At 44.4% G+C, this 26,201-nt stretch overlaps 1 protein-coding gene across 2 annotated transcripts in view; it reads left to right on the top strand.

Annotated features, from left to right (window-relative positions):
* WNT8B (Wnt family member 8B) overlaps positions 1–24,324 on the top strand; it is a 33,007-nt gene extending 8,683 nt beyond the window's left edge. Inside the window, exons 2-7 of one of the 2 annotated variants that reach the window (XM_042239074.2) lie at positions 12,940–12,997; positions 17,790–17,823; positions 18,774–18,912; positions 19,758–19,883; positions 21,187–21,329; positions 21,541–24,324. In XM_042239074.2, the coding sequence (XP_042095008.1) occupies positions 12,996–12,997; positions 17,790–17,823; positions 18,774–18,912; positions 19,758–19,883; positions 21,187–21,329; positions 21,541–22,086 (990 nt within the window). In that variant the 5' untranslated portion in view covers positions 12,940–12,995 and the 3' untranslated portion in view covers positions 22,087–24,324. The remainder of the gene's footprint in view (positions 1–12,939; positions 12,998–17,789; positions 17,824–18,773; positions 18,913–19,757; positions 19,884–21,186; positions 21,330–21,540) is intronic. The other variant, XM_042239073.2, reaches the window with a different exon arrangement.
* Positions 24,325–26,201: the final 1,877 nt, after the last annotated feature.

Genomic DNA, 26,201 nt, shown 5'->3' on the forward strand with positions numbered 1-26,201 from the left:
GGGCCAACTAGGGCTTCATGACCCAGAGACTCTCTGTGGACTTCAAATGGCAAAGAGAAGCCAAATCTGTTACTCAAGGACTCGTGTGGAGAGTGAACCAAGGAGGGGATCAGAGGGCATAGAGATGAAAGTCCTGGGCATTGAGAAGAAAACACCAAATCCTGGAAAATTCTGTTTAGAACCTTTGTTAAAAAAAAAAAAAAAAAAAAAAGGTGTGTGGAAGGGGAAAAGGGAATCCTAACTTAGAGTGAAGCTATATCAACCACTGGAGTTCCAATATATCTGGTTACACTTGCCAATCAGTAAGGCTGGCCTGTTAGCCTTGCTGCATGAGACTGAGTTCTTTCCTGGGAGGGACTCTCATACTGAGGGGACAGTGAGTCGAGCCCACAAACTTGGCACAGTAACAAGGTCCTGGTCACGCAAAGGGATGAGTAAGTCTGCAGGTAGCATGCTGGGTGCTCCTTCCTGGGCCTGCGCTGGTCTGTGCTGTGGGGCTGTACAGAATCAGGCATGTGTCCTCACGAGGGCTGCCACACCACTCAGAGCACGAGGTGATGGGCTACAGACCTCCTCATGGGCTACGCTAGTTTGGAGAAAGCCTACAAACAGGGAAAAATGAGTAAAACTAATTGGATAGTGTTTGCCCACAATTGATACCATATTAAAAAGCAGAGACATTACTTTGCCAACAAAGGTCCGTCTAGTCAAGTCTATGGTTTTTCCAGTAGTCATGTACGGATGTGAGAGTTGGACTGTGAAGAAAGCTGAGTACTGAAGAATTGATACTTTTGAATTGTGGTGGTGGAGAAGACTCTTGAGAGTCCCTTGGACTGCAAGGAGATCCAACCAGTCCATTCTAAAGATTTGCCCTGGGTGTTCTTTAGAAGGAATGATGCTAAAGCTGAAACTCCAGTACTTTGGCCACCTCATGCGAACAGTTGACTCATTGGAAAAGACTCTGATCCTGTGAGGGATTGGGGGCAGGAGGAGAAGGGGATGACAGAGGATGAGATGGCTGGATGGCATCACCAACTCGATGGACGTGAGTTTGAGTGAACTCCGGGAGTTGGTGATGGACAGGGAGGCCTGGCGTGCTGCGATTCATGGGGTCACAAACAGTCGGACACGCCTGAGTTCTGGCAGGCTCTAGAACTTCTGAGCAACTGAGCACACATACACGTAGGAAGTTCTACAAAACTGCAGGTTCCCATTCTCTATTAGTTATGTCTGCATGCATGAATGCTAAGTTGCTTCAGTCCTGTCCAACTGTTTGCGACCCCATGGACTGTAGCCTGCCAGGCTTCTCTGTCCATGGGATTCTCCAGGCAAGAATACTGGAGTGGGATGCTATGCCCTCCTACAGGGGATTTTCCTGACCCTGGGATTGAATCCAAATCTCCTAAGTCTCCTGCATTGGCATGAGGGTTTTTTACAGCTAGTGCCACCTGGGAAGACCCTAGAACTTCCTAAGCAGATAAAATAAAGTGCATTTCTTCAAATAGTATCAGGTGAAGAAGGGCTTTGAAAATCTGAGTGTATGGCTCTATGGATAATAAATATTAGGTAAGAAAAGACAAACAAACAAACTTGGAGGCTTTCCAAGAGCTAAAAGAGAAGCTGTGGCATTTGTATTTGGGTTGATCCAAAGTCCCTCCTATCCTGTACCAGTTCCCTGGGAAAATTTTGCTGGTGATCAGGCTGATTCTGGAATAGCCAATTCAGGAGGCCAGATAGCCTATGAAAAAAGCTGTGTAGTGTTGGAAGCTGTGGGTGTTTATGCTCTAGATCAAAGAATTTTGAATTGTGGTTAGATTGTGGGCAGATTACAGCTACTGAGGTACTGCAAGTTTAGAAATTCCCCAGAGCAGAGAAGCAATGGGGAAATGATTTAAAAAAAAAAAAAAAGCCCACAGGGCTCTGCTTCAGCAGTTATTCACAGCCTCAGAACTGCTAATGTATCTGTATCTATGGATGGTTGCTTAACAAGGGTTGAAAAGATATTTAGTGATGGAGAAAACAGCAAGGACCTAAACTCACATTAAAAGGAAGGGGAAGGAACTTGTTAATGTCGATATTACAGGGATTGTGGCAAAAGGTAGTGAAGACAAGACAAAAGGACATAATGTGGCCAGTTAGCCCAGATGGAAGCAAGTAAAAGCAGAGGTACTTCCAGTGAAACATTGAGAGATCTCAGAATGAATGATGGAGAGAGAGTGAGAGGGGGAAAGATCTGATTGCTCTTTCAAATGTGTCCCGTTGGTAAATTAACTTGGAATAAGAATGAAATAGCTTTAGAAGGAATAGCTTTTTGTAGGAAAAAGCATAAAGCAAAACATAAGTCACAGACTCCCTTCAGGGTTAATGACAAGAATGTGGAGGTGGCCTGAGAATATAGAATACTAGTTATGGCATTAAAGACTTCTCTGAGTGAAAGTAGTTAGCATGTTTCTTAGAGGACAGGGGGCCCCTAGATAAAGATCCAGAATCCTTGTGGGCGTATCCCACCCTCCTCAAATAAATATTTTACTCTCGGTATGGGGAAGGTGGGCATAAACAGGGCAGCTGAAATCGCCAGGAAAACACTGATACCAAGAAAAAACTGCAGGGAAGGAAGGAGATCCATAGTTTTCATTCTCAGTGCAGTCAGAGACTCAGCCCCTCAAGACAGGGACCAGCGAGAGCTTTGGGAACTGCCCAGTCCAGAAGGTGCTCTATCCAGTCACCAGAAAAGAGAATGTCCACCTGTTTGTTACTGTTGCAGTTGGAGCAGCCATTTTCCAGATGGAGGCAATATTTGAGTCTCCCAGGCCCTCAAATTATACCTAGGCATGCGATGCTTGTCAGCACCTCCCTGTTCTCCCCCTGACCAGTGCTTCAAAGTGGACTCTCAGGATCACCAGCAATACAGATCCTACCCACTCTCCCATCAACACTCTACTGCCCAACAAGAGTCTCTGGAGCTGCGGGCCTTCATGTTTAATAAACTCCCCAGAAGATTCTCATGCACTCTACAGATAATATATCTGGACTGATTTTCAAAGCCTGTAATGAAGTCCATTCTCCAAATCTCTGGCACTCCAGATTATGTATGTATACATGTTGTGATTTTTGCATAATTATTATAAAAGATTTGCAGAAGGTTGCAAAGAAATGTACAGGGAAGTTCTATGCCCGCTTTCCCTAGCCTCCCCCAGCATTAACATCTTTCAACTGTAGTATGATATCCATAAAGCTTATTCAGACTTCACCAGTTTTACATACCCCACAGTCACTTCACTGTCCTAGACTAATGGAATACCTCTAAAAGATCACCAAAGCAAGACAGACAGGAGGAGAAAAGAGGTTGGGAAAGAATCAAGTCCTGTCTAGGTCAGGCACTATGGCCACGTGACAGTTAAAGGGGATTGGTGCAGCGTGGCTGCGGCTTACACCATTTTCCACTGGGACTAACAGTGAAGCCGGGGCAGGTCTGAGGAGATGCTCTCATCAAGTTCACTGTCTTCAGGCATCTGAAGACAAGGGAAGGGCTGGAGCTTCAGTTGGAGTCTTATTGAGGATCATCCTGCTTCTCTGGCTAAAATCCAAGTCTCCATGTCTTTGCTTTTGAGCCACTGGAAACTGTTAGCTTCCAAGGTAATAGTCTTCCCTAAAATCAGAAATTCTTTAGGGTTGTTATAGGAGTGGAAGTGGTCCAGGGTGGGTAAATCAATAATGGCCAGATGTCAAGACTAAGCACATTTCTCTTGGGTGGGCAAAGCACTATTTGCACGAGATCCCTAAACATTGATCCCAAGGAAAGTACTGAAAGAACACTACAGAGTCTAATTCTTAAAAAAAATTCCCATTTCCTTGCAAAGGGCCACCATATGAAGGGGCTCCAGGCTGGGATCACTGCTTGGGTTCAGCATATTGCAGGCAGGTCAGGAAAACTGGGAGGGCTCAACCCCAGAAGTTTATCTAAAGGAGTAACTATGGAGTCTTCCTAAGAGAGCATTCTCTCTAAAGGAAGGGAATTGAGAAGATCAGCTCTTAAATCTTGTCACTGGAATTTGTTAGCAAGCCCCTCAGTTTCAGTCCAGCGAAGGAGGTGGGAGGGTGACCAGGAGGGGGTTATAAGGAAAAACAAAAGAACAGTTTCATGACACCCTGTAAGACTTGTACACAAACAGCAGTTTTGATACGAAGTGGAAAAGTAAAACTCTAAAAGGGGTTAAAAGATATTTGCTCTGACATTTAAAAAATAGACTTTTAAAAGGATAAGTTTTAGGTTTACAGAAAATTAGAGCAGAGAGTACAGAATTCACATCTATCTGCTCCCCTGCTCCCCTGTACAGTTCTCCCAATTATTAATATCTTGCATTAGTGTGGTACATTTGTTTGTCCCTGCTTTTTCATCTGTTGAGCCCAATGTGAGCTGCAACACAGCTCCAAAATGTATCCAGGGGATGTGGTGGTAAATAAAGCAGAACCTGGCAGATATGGGTGCCTGGTGGGCATGAAGCCAAAGAAATAGAGCAATGGAATAATAGAAAAGCAACAGAGACAGGGTGGTAGTTAACTGAACCCTTTATGACTGTGGGCAAAAACCCCTAAAACCTCCAAGAAATACCAAGAAATTTTCGGGGATCGGGAGTCCTCAATTAGCATGTGGGAATAAGAGCAAGAGGAATATGGGTTGCAGAAAAGCACAGCAGTAAGGGAGTACATGCTCCAGACATCATACAGACTAGGTTCCAACTCCATCTTTACCATTTAACTAGCTGTGGGACACTGACTAACAATCTGTTTCTCTTTCTGTGACTGTAAAATGGAAGACACACTAGCTTCTACCTCATATAATTGTTGTAATAATTATGTGAGCTTAAAACATGTAAAGCGCTAAAAAGAATATTTTGTGTGCACAGAATAAACACCCAATAAGTCGTACAGTAACTATTCCATGGGGTTGTTATAAAAAAATTGAAAACAATGACACAGGTAGAGCACCCAAAAGAGTTCCTTATATATCTAATAAATTCTCGTTACTTGTGTGATAAAAATTAAACTTTATATGGGATTAGTATATATACTCGGAGAAGGCAATGGCACCCCACTCCAGTACTCTTGCCTGGAAAATCCAATGGACGGAGGAGCCTGGTGGGCTGCAGTCCATGGGGTCGCGAAGAGTCGGATACGACTGAGCGACTTTACTTTCACTTTTCTGCATTGGAGAAGGAAATGGCAACCCACTCCAGTGTTCTTGCCTGGAGAATCCCAGGGATGGGGTCACACAGAGTCGGACACAACTGAAGCGACTTGGCAGGCAGGCAGGCAGTATATATACTGGAGGACTAACCAAAGGAGAGGAAACAACTGTAAAATTTTTATTTGGCAGCGTAAAAGCAAAACTAACTATAGTTATTTATGTGAATTGCTTGCTACTTATGCCTAATTGCTATGAAGCACAATAACAATTATACATACCATTAAGTGTGTCAGATTAACGTTGCTGAAAGTTTTGATTATAACATCAACCTCTGTGTACATATGCTCAGTGTTCATTGATGCTCTTGTGGAATGATCTGCTAATGCACCACACTCATCTGCTCACCATGCTGGAAAATTAGTGGGAGCACAGGCTTGCCACAAACTTCTTTCTCATATCCCCCCAAATCTTTTTCAGTCCTTTTTATCCTAGAATTTTCTGTTGATTCTGATGATCCTCTCATTATTTTTGCAAAATCTTAATTTATTTTTATCGGGTACTTGCTATGTTCAAGGTACTATATTAGGAGCTGGAGGAGATACAATGATAACTAAGACAGCCTCTACTTCAAGTTGAGTATAAGGGAATGAAAAAAAAAAAAAACCCTTTATATGAGGCAGAAAAAAGTTGCTGTGAGTCTTCAAGAAATTGGTTGTGGGTTTTGAGTTAGATACTAATTTAAGAATAAGTAACATTTTAAAAATATTCAGTTAAGTTCAGTTCAGTTGTTCAGTCCTGTCTGACTCTTTGCCATCCCATGGACTGCAGCACACCAGGCCTCCCTGTCCATCACCAACCCCTGGAGTTTACTCAAACTCATGTCCATCGAGTCAGTGATGCCATCCAATCATCTCATCCTCTGTCGGCCCCTTTTCCTCCCGCCTTCAATCTTTCCCAGCATTGGGGTCTTTTCAAATGAGACAATTCTTTGCATCAGGTGGCCAAAGTATTGGAGTTTCAGCTTCAGCATCAGTCCTTCCAATGAATATTCAGGACTGATTTCCTTTAGGATGGATTGGTTGGATCTCCTTGGTGTCCAAGGGACTCTCAAGAGCCTTCTCCAACACCACAATTCAAAAGCATCAATTCTTCGGTGCTCAGCTTTCTTTAAAGTCCAACTCTCACATCCATACATGACTACTGGAAAAACCATAGCTTTAACTAGATGGACCTTTGTTGGTAAAGTAATGTCTCTGGTTTTTAATAACCTGTCTAGGCTAGTCATAAGTTTTCTTCCAAGGAGCAAGTATCTTTTAATTTCATGGCTGCAGTCACCATCTGCTGTGACTCTGGAGCCCCTCCCCACCAAAAAAACATAAAGTCTGTCACTGTTTCCACTGTTTCCCCATCTATTTCCCATGAAGGGATGGGACCAGATGGCATGATCTTCGTTTTCTGAATGTTGAGTTTTAAGCCAACTTTTCACTCTCCTCTTCCACTTTCATTAAGAGGCTCTTTAGTTCTTTGCTTTCGGCCATAAGGTGATGTACTCTGCATATCTGAGGTTACTGGTATTTCTCCTGGCAATCTTGATTCCAGCTTGTGCCTCATCCAGCCCAGCGTTCCTCGTGATGTACTCTGCATATAAATTAAATAAGCAAGGTGAAAATATACAGCCTTGATGTACTCCTTTCCCAGTTTTGAACCAGTCTGTTGTTCCATGCCCAGTTCTTACTGTTGCTTTCTGACCTGCATACAGATTTCTCAAGAGGCAGGTCAGGTGGTCTAGTATTCCCATCTCTTGAAGAATTTTCCACAGTTTGTTGTGATCCACACAGTCAAAGGCTTTGGCATAGTCAATAAAGCAGAAGTAGATGTTTTTCTGGAATTCTCTTGTTTTTTTGATGATCCAACGGATTTTCGCAATTTGATCTCTGGTTCCTCTGCCTTTTCTAAATCCAGTTGGAACATCTGGAAGTTCATGGTTCGCATACTGTTGAAGCCTGGCTTTGAGAATTTTGAGCATTACTTTACTAGTGTGTCAGATGAGTACAATTGTGCAATAGTTTGAGCATTCTTTGACATTGCCTTTCTTTGAGATTGGAATGAAAACCGACCTTTTCCAGTTCTGTGGCCACTGTTGAGTTTTCCAAATTTGCTGGCATATTGAGTGCAGCACTTTCACAACATCATCTTTTAGGATTCAAAATAGCTCAACTAGAATTCCATCACCTCCGCTATCTTTGTTTGTAGTGATGCTTCCTAAAGCCCACTTGACTTTGTGTTCCAGGATATCTGGCTCTAGGTGAGTGATCACACCATCGTGATTATCTGAGTCATGAAGATCTCTTTTGTATAGTTCTTTTGTGTATTCTTGCCACCTCTTTTCACTATCTTCTGCTTCTGTTAGGTCCATACAATTTCTGTCCTTTATTGTGACCATCTTTGCATGAAAAGTTTTTTGCTATCTCTAATTTTCTTGAAGAGATCTCTAGTCTTTCCCATTCTATTATTTTCCTCTATTTCTTTGCATTGATCACTGAGGAAGGCTTTCTTATCTCTCCTTGCTATCCTTTTTGTACATATTAATTGAGATATAATTCATGCACTGTAAAATTTACCCTCTTAAAGAGTACACATCAATGGGTTTCAGGATATTAAAAAATCTGTACAACCCTCATCAGAATCTATTTTAGAGCATTTTAATCACCTTAAAAAGAAATCCTTTATCCATTAGCAGCCATGTCCCATCCTTCCACCCCTTAGTCCTTCAGTTCAGTTCAGTTCAGTTCAGCTCAGTTCAGTCGCTCAGTTGTGTCTGACTCTTTGCAACCCCATGAATCGCAGCACGCCAGGCCTCCCTGTCCATCACCATCTCCCGGAGTTCACTCAAACTCACGTCCATCGAGTCCGTGATGCCATCCAGCCATCTTATCCTCGGTCGTCCCCTTCTCCTCCTGCCCCAATCCTCCCAGCATCAGAGTCTTTTCCAATGAGTCAACTCTTCACATGAGGTGGCCAAAGTACTGGAGTTTCAGCTTTAGCATCATTCCTTCCAAAGAAATCCCTGGGTTGATCTCCTCCAGAATGGACTGGTTGGATCTCCTTGCAGTCCAAGGGACTCTCAAGAGCCTTCTCCAACACCACAGTTCAAAAGCATCAATTCTTTGGCACTCAGCCTTCTTCACAGTCCAACTCTGACATCCATACATGACCACAGGAAAAACCATAGCCTTGACTAGACGGACCTTGGTCGGCAAAGTAATATCTCTGCTTTTGAATATGCTATCTAGGTTGGTCATAACTTTTCTTCCAAGGAGTAAGCGTCTTTTAATTTCATGGCTGCAGTCACCATCTGCAGTGATTTTGGAGCCCCAAAAAATAAAGTCTGACACTGGTTCCACTGTTTCCCCATCTATTTCCCATGACGGGATGGGACCAGATGCCATGATCTTCATATTCTGAATGTTGAGCTTTAAGCCAACTTTTTCGCTCTCCTCTTTCACTTTCATCAAGAGGCTTTTAGCTCCTCTTCACTTTCTGCCACAAGGGTGGTATCATCTGCGTATCTGAGGTTATTGATATTTCTCCCAGCAAAATTGATTCCAGCTAGTGTTTCTTCCAGTCCAGTGTTTCTCATGATGTACTCTGCATATAAGTTAAATAAGCAGGGTGACAATATACAGCCTTGACATACTCCTTTTCCTATTTGGAACCAGTCTGTTGTTCCATGTCCAGTTCTAACTGGTGCTTCCTGACCTGCATACAGATTTCTCAAGAGGCAGGTTAGGTGGTCTGGTATTCCCATCTCTTTCAGAATTTTCCACAGTTTATCGTGATCCACACAATCAAAGGCTTTGGCATAGTCAAGAAAGCAGAAATAGATGTTTTTCTGGAAATCTCTTGTTTTTTTGATGATCCAGCGGATGTTGGCAATTTGATCTCTGGTTCCTGTGCCTTTTCTAAAACCAGCTTGAACATCAGGGAGTTCACGGTTCACATATTACTGAAGCCTGGCTTGGAGAATTTTGAGCATTACTTTACTAGCGTATGAGATGAGTGCAATTGTGCGGTAGTTTGAGCATTCTTTGGCATTGCCTTTCTTTGGGATTGGAATGAAAATTGACCTTTTCCAGTCCTGTGGCCACTGCTGAGTTTTCCAAACTTGCTGGCATATTGAGTGCAGCACTTTCACAGCATCATCTTTCAGGATTTGAAACAGCTCAACTGGAATTCCATCACCTCCACTAGCTTTGTTTGTAGTGATGCTTTCTAAGGCCCACCTGACTTCACATTCCTTAGCCCTTGGCAACTACTAATCTACTTTCAGTTTCTATGGAATTGCTTGTTCTGGACATATGCATAAAAAGAGTCATATAATGTATGGCCTTTTGTGTCTGGCTTTCATTTAGAATGATATTTTCAAGGTTCATTCATGTAGCATTAGTACTCCATTCCTTTTTATGGCAAAATAATATTCCATTGTATGAACAGACCACAGTTTATTCATCCATTCACCACTTGATAGACATTTGGGTTGTTTTCACTTTTGGGCCATCATGAATAATGCTGCTATGAACACTCATGTATTACAAGTTTTTGCTGGACACATGCTTTTAATTCTCTTGAGTAAATGCCTAGGAGTGGAATTGCAGGGTCATATAGTTACTCTATGTTTAACCTTTTGACGAATTGCAAGACTGTTCTCCAGAGTAGTTACACTATTTTGTAATCCCACCAGCAATGTATGAAATTAAATTTCATACATTAAATGTATGTTTTAATTCGTCCACATCCTTGACAATACTTGTTATAGTTTTTTTAGTTTAGTGCGTGTGAATTCTTGTTGTGTTTTTTATTTGTAGTTTTATAACTAACAACATGGCTTCCCTGGTGGCTCAGTAGCAAAGAATCTGCCTGCAGTGCAAGAGCCACAGAAGATGTGGGTTCGATCCCTGGGTTGGGAAGATCCCCTGGAGGAGGGCATGGCATCCTCTTCAGTATTCTTGCCTGGAGAATCCCATGAACAGACTATAGTTCATAAGGTCGCAAAGAGTCAGACACGACTGAAGTGCCTTAGGAAGTGTGCAATGATGTCTGGCATCTTATCATGTAGTTAGTGGCCATTTGTTCACCTTCCTTGGAGAAATTTTTATTCAGATCCTCTGTCCATTTTATTTTTCTTTCAATTAATTTTTATCAGAGTATACTTGCTTTACAATGTTGTGTTAGTTTCCAGTGTAGAGCAAAGTGAATCAGCTATGTGTATACATATAACTCCTTTTTTTTTGGATTTCCTTCCCATTTAGGTCACCACAGAGCATTGAGTAGAGTCCCTTGTGCCATACAGTAGGTCCTTTGCTCATTTTCAAATTGAGCTATTTGCCTTTACACTCTTTAGTTGAAGTGCTCTTTATATGTTCTGGGTAGAGTCTAACTAGATATATGACTTGAAGACATTTTCTTCCATTCTATGGGGTGTCTTTTTACTTTCTTGATGGTGTCTTTTGAAGCATAAAAAATTTTAATTTTGATTAAGTCTAATTTATTTATGTTTTCTTTGATGACGTGTGCTTTTGGTATATCTAAGAAACCATTGCCTGATTCCAGGTCATGAACAATTAAAACTGTGTTTTCATCTATGAGTTTCATTTTTGTAGTTTTAGCTCTCACACTTAGGTCTGTAATTCATTTTTAGTTAATTTTTATGTGCTATGAGGTAGAGATCCAACCTCATTCTTTTGTATGTGGCTATCCAGTTGTCCCAGCACTACTGGCTGACAATGCTAAGAATAGGTAAGATTAATGGAACAGCATAATCAAAGGCATAGAGGCATGAATGCATGGATTTCCAAGAATAGCAACTGGTTAGGCCTGACTAGGGGATTCCTGGTGGCTCAGACAGTAAAGAATCTGCCTGCAATGCAGGAGACTTGGGTTTGATCCCTGGGTTGTGAAGATCCTCTGGAGGAGGGCATGGCAACCCACTCTGTGTATTCTTGCCTGGAGAATCCCATGGACAGAGGAGCATGGTGGGCTGCAGTCCATGGGTCACAAAGAGTCAGACAGAACTGAGCAACTAAGCACAGCAGAGGCCTGACTAGAGGACTAGACAAGTAGGGGTGTTTAATGGGAAATGAGGCTGGAAAGGGATGTAGGGTCAGATAATGGAGGGCCTTAAGTGGCCAGAGTTGGAGAACTACAAAAGATTCTTGAGTAGGATGACATTGGAATCAGGCTTTTGGAAGGCTGATCTAGCTCAGACTGTACCTGACAGGAATTGTATGAAAACTGTGAAATAGAGAGGTTAATCACTAGAGCTCTGTAGTGGTTTAGGTCGGGGGCTACAACTCAGGCTGCAACAGTGAGTCACTGAGACAATGAGAAAGAAAAGAGGGAGCTTGTATGTGAAACATATTGCAAAGGCAAGATACACTTGGGTTTTAATAACTGGTTGGATTCCGAGAATGGATTGAGAGAGACTGGGCGGGGGCGGGGAACAGTGAAGTCAGAAGTGGCTAGTTGGCAGGGAAGATGAGTTAACTTTTAAACATTCTGTCCTCCACTGTTTACTGGCTATTTCTATTTCTTTTGGGATTTATGTCGTTCATGTCCTTTTTTTTTTTAAATGTTGTTTGTTCTTTTAAATATGTAAGAGCTCTTCATGTGTCATATATTGTAAGCATTTCCCCCAATTTGTCATATGTCCTATATAAGTATTATCTCATCTGACCCTCTCAATAGCCTCTGAAGTTGCCATATCATAACCCCATTAGTTATAGTTGAGGTTAACTGAGCACAGACTAGTCTCTTTCCCAGGGTCACATAGTTAATAAGTAGCAGAGCTGAGACACTGACCCTCTGGCTCTAGAACTTCCTCTCTCAGGTTTTCTGCCTCATAATAAGGCAAATTTAGTAATAGTTTCCTAGATAATCATCTGTACTTTAAAAAAATTTTAAAGAAAATAGGATATATTTAAATCTTTTATAGTATTTTCTTTGCACACACCAACTTAATTGTATGTATTTGTGTTCCTCTTTTTTTGATGGCTCTAGCTAGAGATTTGCTATCTTATTATCTTTCAAAGACAGCCCTATAAAACTACCGTTTTTCTGGCTTCTAATTCTTTAACTTTTGCTCTTATCTTTTTTATTATAGCTCCCTATTTTTCTTATGTTCACTTTGCTGATTTCAAGAACACATAGCAAATTTTTTTTAACTCTTAAAAAGAAGTACTTAGAGTTTTTCTCTTAATATAATAGTGACTTTTAACCAGCATGAGAATGGGGAGGCAGGCTAATTATAATCTCCAGGAGGACTTTTTCACAGATAATCTATTATTCTCTTGTCCCTTGCACCAACTGCCTATCCCACCCCAACCTACGAAGAATATACTGTTTTGAGAGTGCTTGCTAATAGCTGTGTGTTTCCCCCTGTAAGAAAAAAACTCAAGTTTTAATCCATCCCATGAGTCTTCATATGATATTCTCAATGTTAATATTTAAATTGAAGTTATTTGGAAGGTGTGCTTTTCATATTAAATGGTAAAAATTAAAAAAATAAACATAAACATTGCCATCACAATTTGAAGCATTCCCAGTAGAGAAGTCTAGCATTTGTTTGAAAACGTAGCTCTGGATCTCAAGATGGAAGTCAGGGTTGGAGGTAAAGATTTGGGAAATATTGCATATTCATGGTGGTAAGACCTTGCGCATGAATCAAGGATTCTCTCCTTTCCCCATCTCTCTAGATTGCTGTTCCTTCTGAGTTTCCTCAGATGATACTTCTTCCTGCTCTCACCCCTAAATGTGAGTTCCTTTGTTCTTTCATTCAACAAATATTTATTAAATGGTTACTATCCTCAGGCACTGTTCAAGGCATTGATAATATTTGGTGAACAAAACAGACCAAAAGAAAAAAACAAGGGGGAAGAAAAGAAACCCTTGCCTAATGAAGCTTACAATCTAGTGGAAGGAGAATATACAAATAAAGATTTAAAACTTGGCATTTAGATGATGAAAAGTGTCCTGGAGAAAAATGGAGCAGAGAGAGGGGGTGGAAGAAGTTGCAATTTTTAAACAGATTATCCAGGAAAGCTTCAGGGAAAATGACTCATTTGATTAAAAGGCCAGTGCAAGTGAAGGAACAAGCTATATGTTTATATGGGAAAACCATTCCAGACAGAAAAGATAGCCCATGCAATATTCCAGAGGCTGGAGAGTACCTGGTGTGCTGGAAGAACAAAAGGACCAGTCTGGCTGGAGCAGATTAAGTGAGGGGAGAGTAGCAGGAGATTAGACCAGAGGCATAACTGGGTACCAGATTGCATAGTATCTCATAAACCACAATAAGAATTTGGCTATCGTTCTATGTGAGATTTAAGAATCAAAATAAAACACTAGAGGATTTTGAGCAGAGTGGCAAAAATTTGATTTATATTTTAAATGGATCACTTTTGAAAGGGATCAATCATCTTGAGCATAGATTATGGGAAGAATAAGGGTAGAACCAAGGGGTTCAGTTAGCAGGCTATAACAACAGTCCAGGCAAGAGATCATGACAGCTTGGACCAGGGTGACAGCAGTGAAGGTGCTGGGAGCTGGTTAGAGTCTGGATATATTTTGAACTGGAGCTGGCAGGAGTTGATGACAGACTGAATACAGGGTGTGAGAGAAAGGAAGGAGTTAAAGATGACACCCAGCAGCTGGAAGAGAGAACTGTCCTTTCTTTAGATGAGGAAGACAGTGGGAGGAACAGGTTTGAAATGGTGACAGCAAAGATCAAAACTGTTTGGTCATGTTAAGTTTGAGCTGCCTATTAAAGCCTGAAGTGATGTCAAGAATATAGTTGGGGGAATTCCTGTGGTCCAGCGGTTAGCTCTCTGAGTTTCCACTGCAGGGGTCCCAGGTCCAGTCCTTGGTCAGGGAAGTGAGGTCCTATAAGCCATATAGCATGGCCAAAACATAAATAAATAAATAAATAAATTATGCCTCAAACCCTAGTTCCTTTATATATATATTGCTTCCCTGGTGGCTCAGTTGGTAAAGAATCTGCCTGCCACGTGGGAGACCCAGGTTCGATCCCTGGATCAGCTAAAGAAGAGAATGGCAACCCATTCCAGGTTTCTTGCCTGAAGAATTCCATGGACAGAGAAGCCTGTTAGGTTGTAGTCCATGAGGTCACAAAGAGTCAGACACAACTGAGTTTTATATATTATATGTATTTATGCAAGTCTGGAGTTAAACAAAAGGTCTGAGAAGAGCTGAGAGGGTCCAGAAAGACAGAAACCCTTTGGCACCAGCCTGGGTCATGTCATCAGCAACTGTATGTAAAGGGAATGGGAAGCGTACAGCTCCATGTAGTAGTAGCATGCTGCTTGAACCGCATTCTGTAGAGCCGTCTCCATCTTCCACTGTCTGTTAGCATCTTTCCTTTAATCATATTACTGTCCCTAGGTGGAACACATATACACTTAAATTCCTTCCTCTTTGGCTCTCCTCACATTACACACTCACTATGCCTTCTATAATCCATATTCTATGTCACTCCCTAAAAGGACATATAAGACTACAGACTTAATCAATAAATGGGTGGGTTCTGACTGATCCACCCACCAGTCCTTTTCATCTCTCCCCTTCCTCGGGCGTCCCTATTCCCTGACACAACAATACTGGCATTAGGCCAGTTGAAAATACCACAATGATCTCTAAGTGTTCCAATAAAAACAAGAATCACTCACTTTAAATCAAAAGCTATAAATTATTAAGTTTAGTGAGGAAGTTAGGCTTCTTTCCCAAACATTGTGAATGCAAAGGAAAGGTTCTTAAGGAAGTTTAAAGTGCTGCTCCAGAGAACACAAGAATGATAAGTGAGGGGCTTCCTTGGTGGCTCAGTGGTGAAGAATCTGCCTGCCAATCAATGCAGGAGACACAGGTTCGATCACTGACCCAGGAAGACTCCACATGCCATGTAGCAACTAAGCCTGTGTGCCACAACTACTGAGCCTGTGCTCTAGAACCTGGAAGCCACAACTGCTGAGCTCATGTGTTGCAACTACTGAAGTCCACACGCACCTTAGAGACTGTGTTCCACAGCAGGAGAAGCCACAGCAATGAGAAGCCTGCGACCAGCAACAAGAGAATGGCCCCCGCTCTCTGCAACTAGAGAAAAGCCTGCACAGCAGTGAGGACCCAACACAGCCAAAAAAAAAAAAAAAAAGAGTGATAAATTAAACAGTCTATATGGAGACAGTATCAGTATTAGTGGTCTGGATAGAAGACCAAACCAGCCACAACATTCCTTTAAGCCAAAGCCTAACCTGAAGCAAGGACCTAACTCTTTTTCTGTAAAGCCTGAGAGAGGTGCTGCTACTGCTAAGTCGCTTCAGTTGTGTCCAACTCTGTGAGGCCCCATAGATGGCAGCCCACCAGGCTCCCCCGTCCCTGGAATTCTCCAGGCAAGAACACTGGAGTGGGTTGCCATTTCCTTCTCCATTGCGTGAAAGTGAAAATTGAAAGCGAAGTCGCCTAGTCCTGTCCGACTCTTAGCGACCCCATGGACTACAGCCCACCAGGCTCCTCCGCCCATGGGATTTTCCAGGCAAGAGTACTGGAGTGGGGTGCCATCGCCTTCTCTGAGAGAGGTGAGGAAGATGCAAAAGAGAAGTTTAAAGCTATCAGAGATTGGTTCATGAGGCTTATGGAAAAGAAGCCATCTCCATAATATAAAAATGTAAGGGCAGACAGCAAATGCTGATGTAAATCTGCAGCAAATTATCCAGATTCCAGATCTAGTCAAAATAATTAATGAAGGAGGCTAAATTAAACAACAGATTTTCAGTGGAGAAGAAACAGCATTCTACTGAAAGAAGATGCCATCTAGGACTTTCATAGCTAGAGAGGAAAAGTCAATGTCCAGTTTCAGAACTTCAAAAGACAGGTTGACTCTTGTTAGGGACTAAGGCAGCTCGTGATATAGACTGAAATCAATGTTCATTTACCCTTTTGAAAATTCCAGGGCCCTTGAGAATTATGCTAATTCTGCTCTATAAATGGAACAACAAAGCCTGGATTACAGCACATCTGTTTACAACATGGTTTACTGAATATTTTAAGCCCAATGTTGAGAACTACTGCTCAGAAAAAAAAGATTTGGTTCAAAATATGACTGCTCACTGACAATATACCTGAGAACTCTGATGGAGATGTACAGTGAGATTAATGCTATTTTTCATGCCTGCTAACACAACATTCATTCTGCAGCCCATGAATCAAGGAATAATTTTGACTTTCAAGTCTTATTATTTAAGAAATACATTTTATAAGGCTATAACTGCCATGACAAAGTTAATTGAGAACCTTCTGAAAAGGCTGCACCATTCTAGATAACTAAGAACATTCAGGATTCATGGGAAGACGTCAAAACATCAAGTTTAACAGGGGTTTGGAATAAGTAGATTTCAGTCCTCATGGATGACTTTGTGAAGTTCAAGATTTCAGTGGAGGAAATAACTGCAGGTGGAAAGAGAACTGGAATTAGAAGCAGAGTCCGAAGATGTGACTGAATTGTTGCAATTTCATGATAAAACTTGAATGAGTGAGAAGTTGCTTCTTATGGATGAGCAAAGAAAACAGTTTCTTGAGATGAACTCTACCCATGGTGAAGAGGCTGTAAAGATTGTCGAAATGACAACAAAGGACTTAGAACATTACATAAACTTAGTTGATAAAGCAGTGGCACTATTTGAGAGGATTGACTCCAATTTTGAAAGAAGTTCTACCCTAAAATACTATCAAACAGCACTGCATACTACAGAGGAATCATTCATGAAAGGAAGACTGAATCGATATGGTGAAATTTACTGTCTTATTTTAAGAAATTGCCATATCTAATCCAGCCTTCAGCAACCACCACCCCGGTCAGTCAGCAGACATCAACATCAATGCAAGACCCTCTACCAGCAAAAAGATTTTGACTCAGGAAGCCTCAGGTGATGGGTAGCACTTTCTAACAATAAGCTTTTTTTTTTTTTTTAGAACTTTCCTGGTGGGCCAGTGGTTAAGAATCCACCTGCAGGGGACTTGTGTTCAGTCTCTGCTCTGGAAGATTCCACATGCCATGGGGCAACTAAGCCTGTTTACCATAACTACTAAGTCAGCGCTTTAGAGCCTGTGCTCTGCAATGAGAGAAGCAGTGGCAACGAGAAGCCCACACTCCACCCACAACTAAGGAAAGTCCACATGCAGCAATGAAGACCCAGCACAGCCGAAAATAAACAAGTAAATGCCAAGGCTGTAAAATCCATGAAAAAATAAAGTATTTTAAAATTAGGGTACATATATTGTATTTTTTTAAGACAATGCTATTGTATACTTAATAGACAACAGTATAGTGTGGACATAGCTTTTATATGTATTGGGAAACCAAAAAAATTCATGTGATTAGCTTTATTGCAATATTTGCTTTATTGCAGTGGTCTGAAACCAAACCAGGAACGTCCCTGAGGTATGCCTATATATTTGCTGAAGTAATTCTTAAAACACTTGGCATTAGAAATGAATCGGTGTATCTCTATTATGCTGTGGTTTCTCTCTCTTCTAGGTCAGTGAACAATTTCCTGATGACTGGTCCAAAGGTAAGAAAAAAATTCCTTTGATTTATTTGGACTTCACTTAGCTTCTTGACTGAAGACTATACATGTCAATTTCTTGTCATTATATCCACATCTTTTATTATACTGTGTATCTTTTAGGCAGAAAAACTGTGGCATGGAAAGGGATACACCCCAAATCACACAGCGAACTAATGTCAGAGCCAGGACAAGAACTCAGGAATATTGACTCTGAATTTATGACCAGAATAAAAGTTTTCTTTCATAGTGTCACGCTATAGTTAGCCATATAGTTAGCACAGGGCGGGCAAGCTGTTCTCCATCTTTAAAATGCTGGCATTCTACTACATGATCTCTAAGAATATTTCCAGCTACAAAATGTTCTCTTCATAGGATGAAAACAGTTGAGAATTCATGAATCGTGTAATTGAGTCTCACTTTGAAGTGACAGAGTACAGTGAACAGAGTGAGATCTAGAGTCTAATGAAATACCAGTTTCATTCCTACTTCCACCATTTGCTAGTGGTGGGACCTTGAGCAAAGTGTTTTACATCACCTCTCTGAGCCTTAAGTTTCTATTCTATAAAGTGAAAGTGAAGTCGCTCAGTCGTGTCCGACTCTTTGCGACCCCGTGGACTGTAGCCCACCAGGCTCCTCCGTCCATGGGATTCTCCAGGCAAGAATACTGGAGTGGGTTGCCATTTCCTTCTCCAGGGGATCTTCCCGACCCAGGGATCGAACCCAGGTCTCCTGCATTGCAGGCAGACGCTTTAACCTCTGAGCCACCAAGGGGTACCAATTTCACAAGGTTATTTGTGATGTTACATGAGACAGCATATTGAAAGTGCTTACTCTGTCATTAATTTGGAGGAGTGGGAAAGTGGGCAGGAAAAGACGTGCTTGGCCACTTTAAGGCAAATGCCTACCAAGTTCAGCTGCTATGAGTCTGAAGTTTGACCCCTGTGTCCCTGCAGGCTTACCTGATCTACTCCAGCAGCGTGGCAGCTGGTGCCCAGAGTGGAATTGAAGAATGCAAATACCAGTTTGCTTGGGACCGCTGGAACTGCCCTGAGAGAGCCCTGCAGCTGTCCAGCCATGGTGGCCTTCGCGGTGGTAAGGAAAGCTTCAGCCACAGGTCCCTGGACCCCTTGGCCACAGGTCAGAGCCCCACTCTCCAGGGACAGAACCAAGCCTCCTCTTTCCCTTTGTTGGTCTCTGGTCTCAGGTCATCTCCCTCTCTAGTATCTTCTCTGTTTTTTGCTCCAGCTCCTCTTTTTCTTAACTGACACCCTCTCTACTCAACAAATGGCCCTTGCCTCATCCCCAATCCTATACCATCTGCAGCCTCCTAGCTTCCTCAAAATATAAATAGGTAGGTAAGTAGAGGTCATATATTTTCATGCCTCTTAGCCTCTTCCTTTAGCAGGCTCAGTAGAGAGGTACAGGGCAAGTGGGAATTGACTTGGAGACCAGATTCCCATACAGAAGTGGCCATGCCAGGAAATGATTGAGGTCTAGCTAGCGCCTCTCAGAAGCCTCTCAGACTTCCATGTTCCAAGAGAAAGTGGGGATGGGCTCTTTACACCCTGACCTTCAGATTCTTCCCCATTTCTTTCTTGGTTTCCTTCCCACCTAAATGCCACCCATATCAACAATACTCTAACCACTCAGTCATAAAATGTATAACCTGAAAAGAAGGGAAGAGAGAAGAGCTGAGCTGAGACCAGGACTGGAACAGATCCTGGAAGAGAGTAAGGTACATTATAAAGGTGGCAAGATATTTGGTTGGCCAAACAGTTTGTTGGGGTTTTCCATATAAGACCCTGTGGAAAAGCCTGAACTAACTTTTTGGCCAACCCAACAGAACAGAGCGGAGTGAGGAGGGTACAGTGATGGTATTAAAGGTATGTCTTTGGGCTGTAATTCCTCCCTCTGACTCAGTTTTTGGTTCCTGTCAGCTAATCGGGAGACAGCATTTGTGCACGCCATCAGTTCTGCCGGGGTCATGTACACTCTGACTAGAAACTGCAGCCTTGGGGATTTTGACAACTGTGGCTGTGATGACTCCCGCAATGGGCAACTGGGTAAGTAGTGGCCTTGGGGGTGGGTAGGGCAGCCCAGTGAAGTTCACTCAGGCAATGAAAAGCTTGGCAGATACTTGGTGGAGTGAAGAAGGGTGGTAGTCTTCTACATCTGAGGAAAATCAAGGTGGACCACTTTGAGCCCAAGCGCTACAGTGACAAGCAAGGCTATAGGTAGCTGGGAGCCCTTCTCTCACTGGGTGGTTCCCTTAATTTAAATACAATAATAAAAGAAGAACAGTCCCTTCAGATTCTAACCTATTACTGTCTCAACCATGGGAGGGGGGCCCTTCCACACTGCCTAATGAAGGAAAGCTACAAGGCTCAAAATAGCCTGGAGTTAAAACTCCCCTCCAGGACCTCCCCACTGTTCTATACAGAATAAAGCACTTTCTTCCCAGAAGAAAGGAATGGACATTAAGACTGATTACGTTCAGCTCCCAGCTGATCCCTGGGATCCCTCTCTGGCTGGTCTCAGGAATTCCTTGCCCCAGTTGTTGAAAGCTAACTAGTCAAAAATAATGATGAGAAAAAACAGACCCCCTCAAAACAATGTATCTCCGCATATATATGTTTTCTATATATACCTACTTTCTTCTTGACTTAGCACTACTGCTAAGTCACTTCAGTCATGTCCGACTCTTAGCGACCCCATGGACTGCAGCCCAACAGGCTCCTCCGTCCATGGGATTTTCCAGGCAAGAGTACTGGCGTGGGGTGCCACTTAGCACAGCAGCCCACTAATCTGACTGCTGCCCCTTCTCGCCTCATTAAAGGTGATCTGTTCCTGTGAAGTGCCCGTCTTGTGTTTTTCTCTCGAACCTCACCTTCTCTAACTCCCTTACCTTACACCCATCCCTATCTCATTTCCTGTTTACCTCCACTGTCCTCTGCAAGCCTCTGCCCTCCACCTCAACTACCAACTGCTGTTCCATATTATCTCAATTGGCCTCTCTCCCCGTCAGTGTGTGCACTTTCCTCACCTTTTCCACACCATTTTGTGCCTTCCGGAAGTCAGTCTCTGGCAGAGCACGTGTACACTCTGCCGGAAGGCCAGGAACATAGCCCAGGGAGCAGGCACCTGCCTCCCCTGGTAGCTACTTCTGTCATGGAGTCCTGAGCAGGGGATGGGCTGAAGCCAGGAGTACAAAGGTGTCAAAAATAAATCTGGAGTGAAACTATTCTGGAGCGGGTGCACTCGCCCCTCCTGAATCCTTCCTCAATCCCCCTAACCCACTTAGAACCAGCAGCCCAGGAAGCTCCCTGCAGCCTGCTCAACGGCCTTTCTTCCCACCACGTTTTCCAGGGGGCCAAGGCTGGCTGTGGGGAGGCTGCAGCGACAACGTGGGCTTCGGAGAGGCAATATCCAAGCAGTTCGTCGATGCCCTGGAGACAGGACAGGATGCTCGGGCAGCTATGAACCTGCACAACAACGAGGCTGGCCGCAAGGTGAGTCCTGCAGCCCCTGGAATCAGGCACCTGGCTCCATCCACTACCAGGCCTAGGTGTGGACAGCCCGTCAAGTCTTTTATCTGACTGGGCAAACGTGGTACCAAGCCGGCTGGCCAGGCAGACTTGCAGGAAGCCTCGCAACTCGCCAGACGGCGAGACTCCCCAGGGGCGCAATCCCTGGCCCGCTCACTCCTAGCTCTCTCCCCAGGCGGTGAAGGGCACCATGAAACGCACGTGTAAGTGCCACGGGGTGTCTGGCAGCTGCACCACGCAGACCTGCTGGCTGCAGCTGCCGGAGTTCCGAGAGGTGGGCGCGCACCTGAAAGAGAAGTACCACGCAGCTCTCAAGGTGGACCTGCTGCAGGGTGCAGGCAACAGCGCGGCGGGCCGCGGCGCCATCGCTGACACCTTTCGCTCCATCTCCACGCGGGAGCTGGTGCACCTGGAGGACTCCCCGGACTACTGCCTGGAGAACAAGACGCTAGGGCTGCTGGGCACCGAAGGCAGAGAGTGCCTGCGGCGCGGCCGGGCCCTGGGCCGCTGGGAGCGCCGCAGCTGCCGCCGACTCTGCGGGGACTGCGGGCTGGCGGTAGAGGAGCGCCGCGCCGAGACCGTGTCCAGCTGCAACTGCAAGTTTCACTGGTGCTGCGCGGTCCGCTGCGAGCAGTGCCGCCGGCGAGTCACCAAGTACTTCTGCAGCCGCGCGGACCGGCCACGGGGGGGCGCGGCGCACGAACCCGGGAGAAAACCCTAAGCGACTCCTCTCCCCTCTCTTGTTTCCCCTTTGGTCCTTGGCTTTTTTTAGAGACCCCCAGTAGTGAGGAATCTAGGGAATAGGGACCCCACATTACCAAGGCCAGGGATCCCGAGGGAGAGAGCTGCTGCATTCTCTCCGGAGCTCGCCACTTTCCAGCCTGTTTCCACAGTTTCTCTGCTGTCGGCATCGTCGGCCCACCACGCTGAGGCCTGACAGCGCTCTGAGACTCTGAGCTACTGATCTTCCCAGGACTTCGAAGAGAATGGGCGTTCCTTCTCCCGGTCCTGCCTGCTATAATGCCTGACCTAGCCTGTGGAACTTAGGAACTGGAAGAACCCTCCTGAGTTATGCAGGGCCCAGAGAAAGCATGGCTTTTTTTTTTTTACCCCATCTTCCCCCCTCTATCCCTACTCCCCTATTTCCTGCTGTCAGCTCTCTGCCACAGCCACACCTTCCTTGGGCAGAAGCCCTCCTGTGCTTCTGATCCCCTAACTGCTGGCATAGACTCCCCAAGAATCTCTACTTTCCCTCCCCTTATCCCTCCTTCTTTCTCTGAAAGAGATACTGGGGAAACTGACCCGAGAAAAAGCATGTCTTTAGGGGTTGGTTCTTAGAGGCGGAAGTTGAAGATGGAGGAAGTGAGAACCTTGAGGGCTGATTTGATGAAAACCAAGGGTGCCACTCACCCCTGTCTTGTCTCTAATGGACTTTGCCAGTGGGGCAACGACCTTCTTAGACAACCATCCAAGGTGCCCCAGACACATACCCACAACACCCAGGAAAGAGGTAAGGGGAGAGTGCCAGTTATTTCCTACCCTTTCAAATAAGCTTCTCTGTGCTCCTAACCTACATTTTCCTAGCAACCAACTTTACCTCTACTCTTCCCCAAAGGATCTTATCTGAGCCAAGACTGAGATAAATAAAGCTAATTTCCCTTCAGACCCTGGTTTGCACCTCTGAAGACAGGTCATGAGGAATGAGAAGCTGGGATCCCTCCTTTTCACTAACCTGATTCTCAAATAGGCAGGATTCAGAACTGGATACTTTCCTTCAATATGTAAACTTCCTGCAATGAAACTGTTAATAGGAAGTTCAGTACCTTGAACCTTAATTTATTGTAGTCACTGTGACATCTGTCTTTTTTTCCAGGTATTGAACTTATTCTTGGGGCTATGGGGAAGGGTGCATGGAAGATGTAACCTCTAGGCCCTCTCCTCCCTCCCACCTTGCCTGGATACTATCCTTCTGTGGGCCTCACTTCCCTGATGGCCTAAGTAGTTATCCTGGCCTGACTGCGGTTCATCTGCCAAGTATTAGGAAATCATGCCCATAAATCTTCCACGGATACATTCACTCAGTGGCTAAGACCTTGCTACTTGTGGTGCTTCTCATTGTCTTCTCAGAAGGAAGCAGTACAGCAGGGACTTGCTGATGGAATGGGGCTCGGGAAGGGAAGAACTAACTCCTGAAAGACCCTCTACAGCCCAAGGAGCCTCCCAGTCATCTCCTTCCCCTAGGCTGGTCCTGGATCTGGGTGCCAGGCAACCCTCTGGAGCAGAATGGGTCAAATGCTAGAAGACTTCATCTCATCTCTTGTAGAGGAGAGCACAGAGGAAGAATAGCTCCAAGTGGGTAAAATGGGAGGAGGCTCTAAGGGTCAATCAGTGAGAGCAGAATGGCTCCCATGCTCCAAACTGAGACAACAGCAAGGGCAGACCTCAAATCCCTGGCCTCATCCCTACATGTCTTCTGGTCCCACTAACACCTGCTGAGGAGAGAGGCTCACCTTCCCTCCGTTCAGGATACATGCTGCCCTTCAGGGTGCTGGAGTGCTTCACTTCCAGTTCTATCAGCAAAGGCCTTTTGCTCCTTTCCTCAGCTTAGATCTGGGCCTCATGGATCTCCCAACTAGCCCTTTGTCCCTAATCAAGCAGTAGCATGCACTAACTTGGTTGTCCCACTTGGCAGAATTGCCTGACAGTGTTCAGTAAGAAAATCTGGCAAGGCAGCTAGAAAATATAAAAGTAAAATCTTATAAAGGAAAGTGACATTCCCCAGGAGGTCTCTCAGCATACTAGTAGGAGAACTATCGTGCTTCATGTGTGACAACTCCAGGTCGGTATTCGAAACATGTCATGCTGCCAGAAAGTTCTTTCACAGGTTATTGTTTTACATTCCCAAATGGCTATGATTGACACCACATTCATTTGTGTCTATAAAGAAAACAATACTGAGCTACCTTAGATCTGGATTGCTTTCCCCCTGCCCCTTACATTATCCATTGATTCATTTATTCATTCAACAAACACCACAGTAGAAATACAGTGGTGAACAACATACTGACCTCCTGCGTTCATGGAGTTTAAGTTCTCTCTTATAATCAATCACCAGTGCTATGTTCCCCTTTATAAATGTGGACAACCAGACTGGCTGCTTGGGAAGACAACTTCAAGGGCAGCGAGTGAAAAATCTTTTGTTTTACAGATTTAAACTGATGCTGAGAAAGATGTCTGGCTTGTTCCACCAACTAGTAAGGTACCATGGGGTGAGTTCTGGAACCCAGGCCCCTCCCCTCCTCTTGTGTGCTCCTTAGGAGTCCATCTGTCTCAGCCAGGGGACAGAAGTGGAGGGAGGTCCTGAGAAGTGACAAGGATGCTGGGTGGAGGGGACAGAACACTGTCTCCTTCCCGTCCCTGGCCTGTGAGCCTACACACAGGCAGGGCTTGCTTTCCTTGAAAAGAATCTTAGCCTCAACTGGCCTTAGCAGCAGGTTAGGGCCAAGACAGAGACAGGGTTGCGCTCAGTGCTGGCGGTGCTGGGGGTGGTGGGAGGGAAGGGCAGGCCAGGGCACTCGCCTATTGTGGGTCTGGATTGGATGCTTCCACTCATTCATTTCCTTTTAATTAACCCGCATTCCTGGAGGAGAAATATTTATGTTGGCTCCCATAGAGGCAATCTGCAGACTGGAAAGAAGGGGGAAGAAAGCCGGCCTTAGCAAAACAATATCTCTAAAGAGCTCAAGAAGAGAAAATAAGAGAACAAAATGCCATTAAAATAGCCTTCTACCCCCACCGGAGTCAATGAAAACTTCATTTCACATGCTAATCCCCCACTCCGCCCCCTTCCCTTCTCACAACACCTTTCCGAAAGTGTTTGGGAAAAGTCTTCGCAGTCAGTACACAGCTCCCCGCAGCTCAGACTTCTCCTTGTGTTAGTTCAGGGCCCCAAGTGGGGCTCTCGCTCCAGCAGCGGCTTTTTTCTCCCCCCCTTTAATTTAAACAAAGACTTCGGAGTTCATCAACCTCCCACTGAAATTCACAGCTGCTGAACAAACTAATCCCTTCTCCCGGCCTTTCTTCCCTTCAATGGGCTCTTGGCTTCAAAGACACTTTGGGAAAGGACTTTGCTGGGGCTCACACTGCTTCATCAATAGAAGTTAGTGCAAGTATTATCTGAAGAGCAAGTGGCTTTACAAACAAATACTGCCTAACAATCCCTTCCTCCCAAACACACACATCTAGCCTGCAGACATGATGGGATCTACAACAGGATTAGAGATCGTACCCCTGGCTTCACACCCGGTCCCTTTGTGTAGCTGAGCTCAGCCCTGAAGTGGTGTGGGGAAAGCCCTGGAGCTGAATGTCAGGCACGGATGGAGACACACACACACACACACAGGGTGATGTGGGGAAAACCCTGGAACTGAATGTCAGGCACCGATGGAGACACACACACACACACACACACACACACACACACACACACACACACACACAGAGTGACGTGAGGAAAACCCTGGAACTGAATGTCAGGCACCGATGGAGACACGCACACACACGAAATGATGTGGGGAAAACCCTGGAGCTGAATGTCAGGCACAGATGGAGACACGTGCACGCACACACCACACACACACACTCCTCCGAGTGGCTATAAATGCTGCAAGGAGAGAGCTTAATTCAGTGCCACCTCCTTTCTTCAACTCTCCTGACTTCCTATCTGTCCCCAAGCCTTCCCCTTGCCTTACTGAGGTACAGGGAGCAAGAACAAAGGACTGGGAAGACAGGTAAGAGCAAACTAGGACCCAGAGAAGATAATAATTGGGAGATGAC

This window comes from Ovis aries, chromosome 22, assembly GCF_016772045.2.
Source record: "Ovis aries strain OAR_USU_Benz2616 breed Rambouillet chromosome 22, ARS-UI_Ramb_v3.0, whole genome shotgun sequence".
NCBI lineage: Eukaryota > Metazoa > Chordata > Mammalia > Artiodactyla > Bovidae > Ovis > Ovis aries.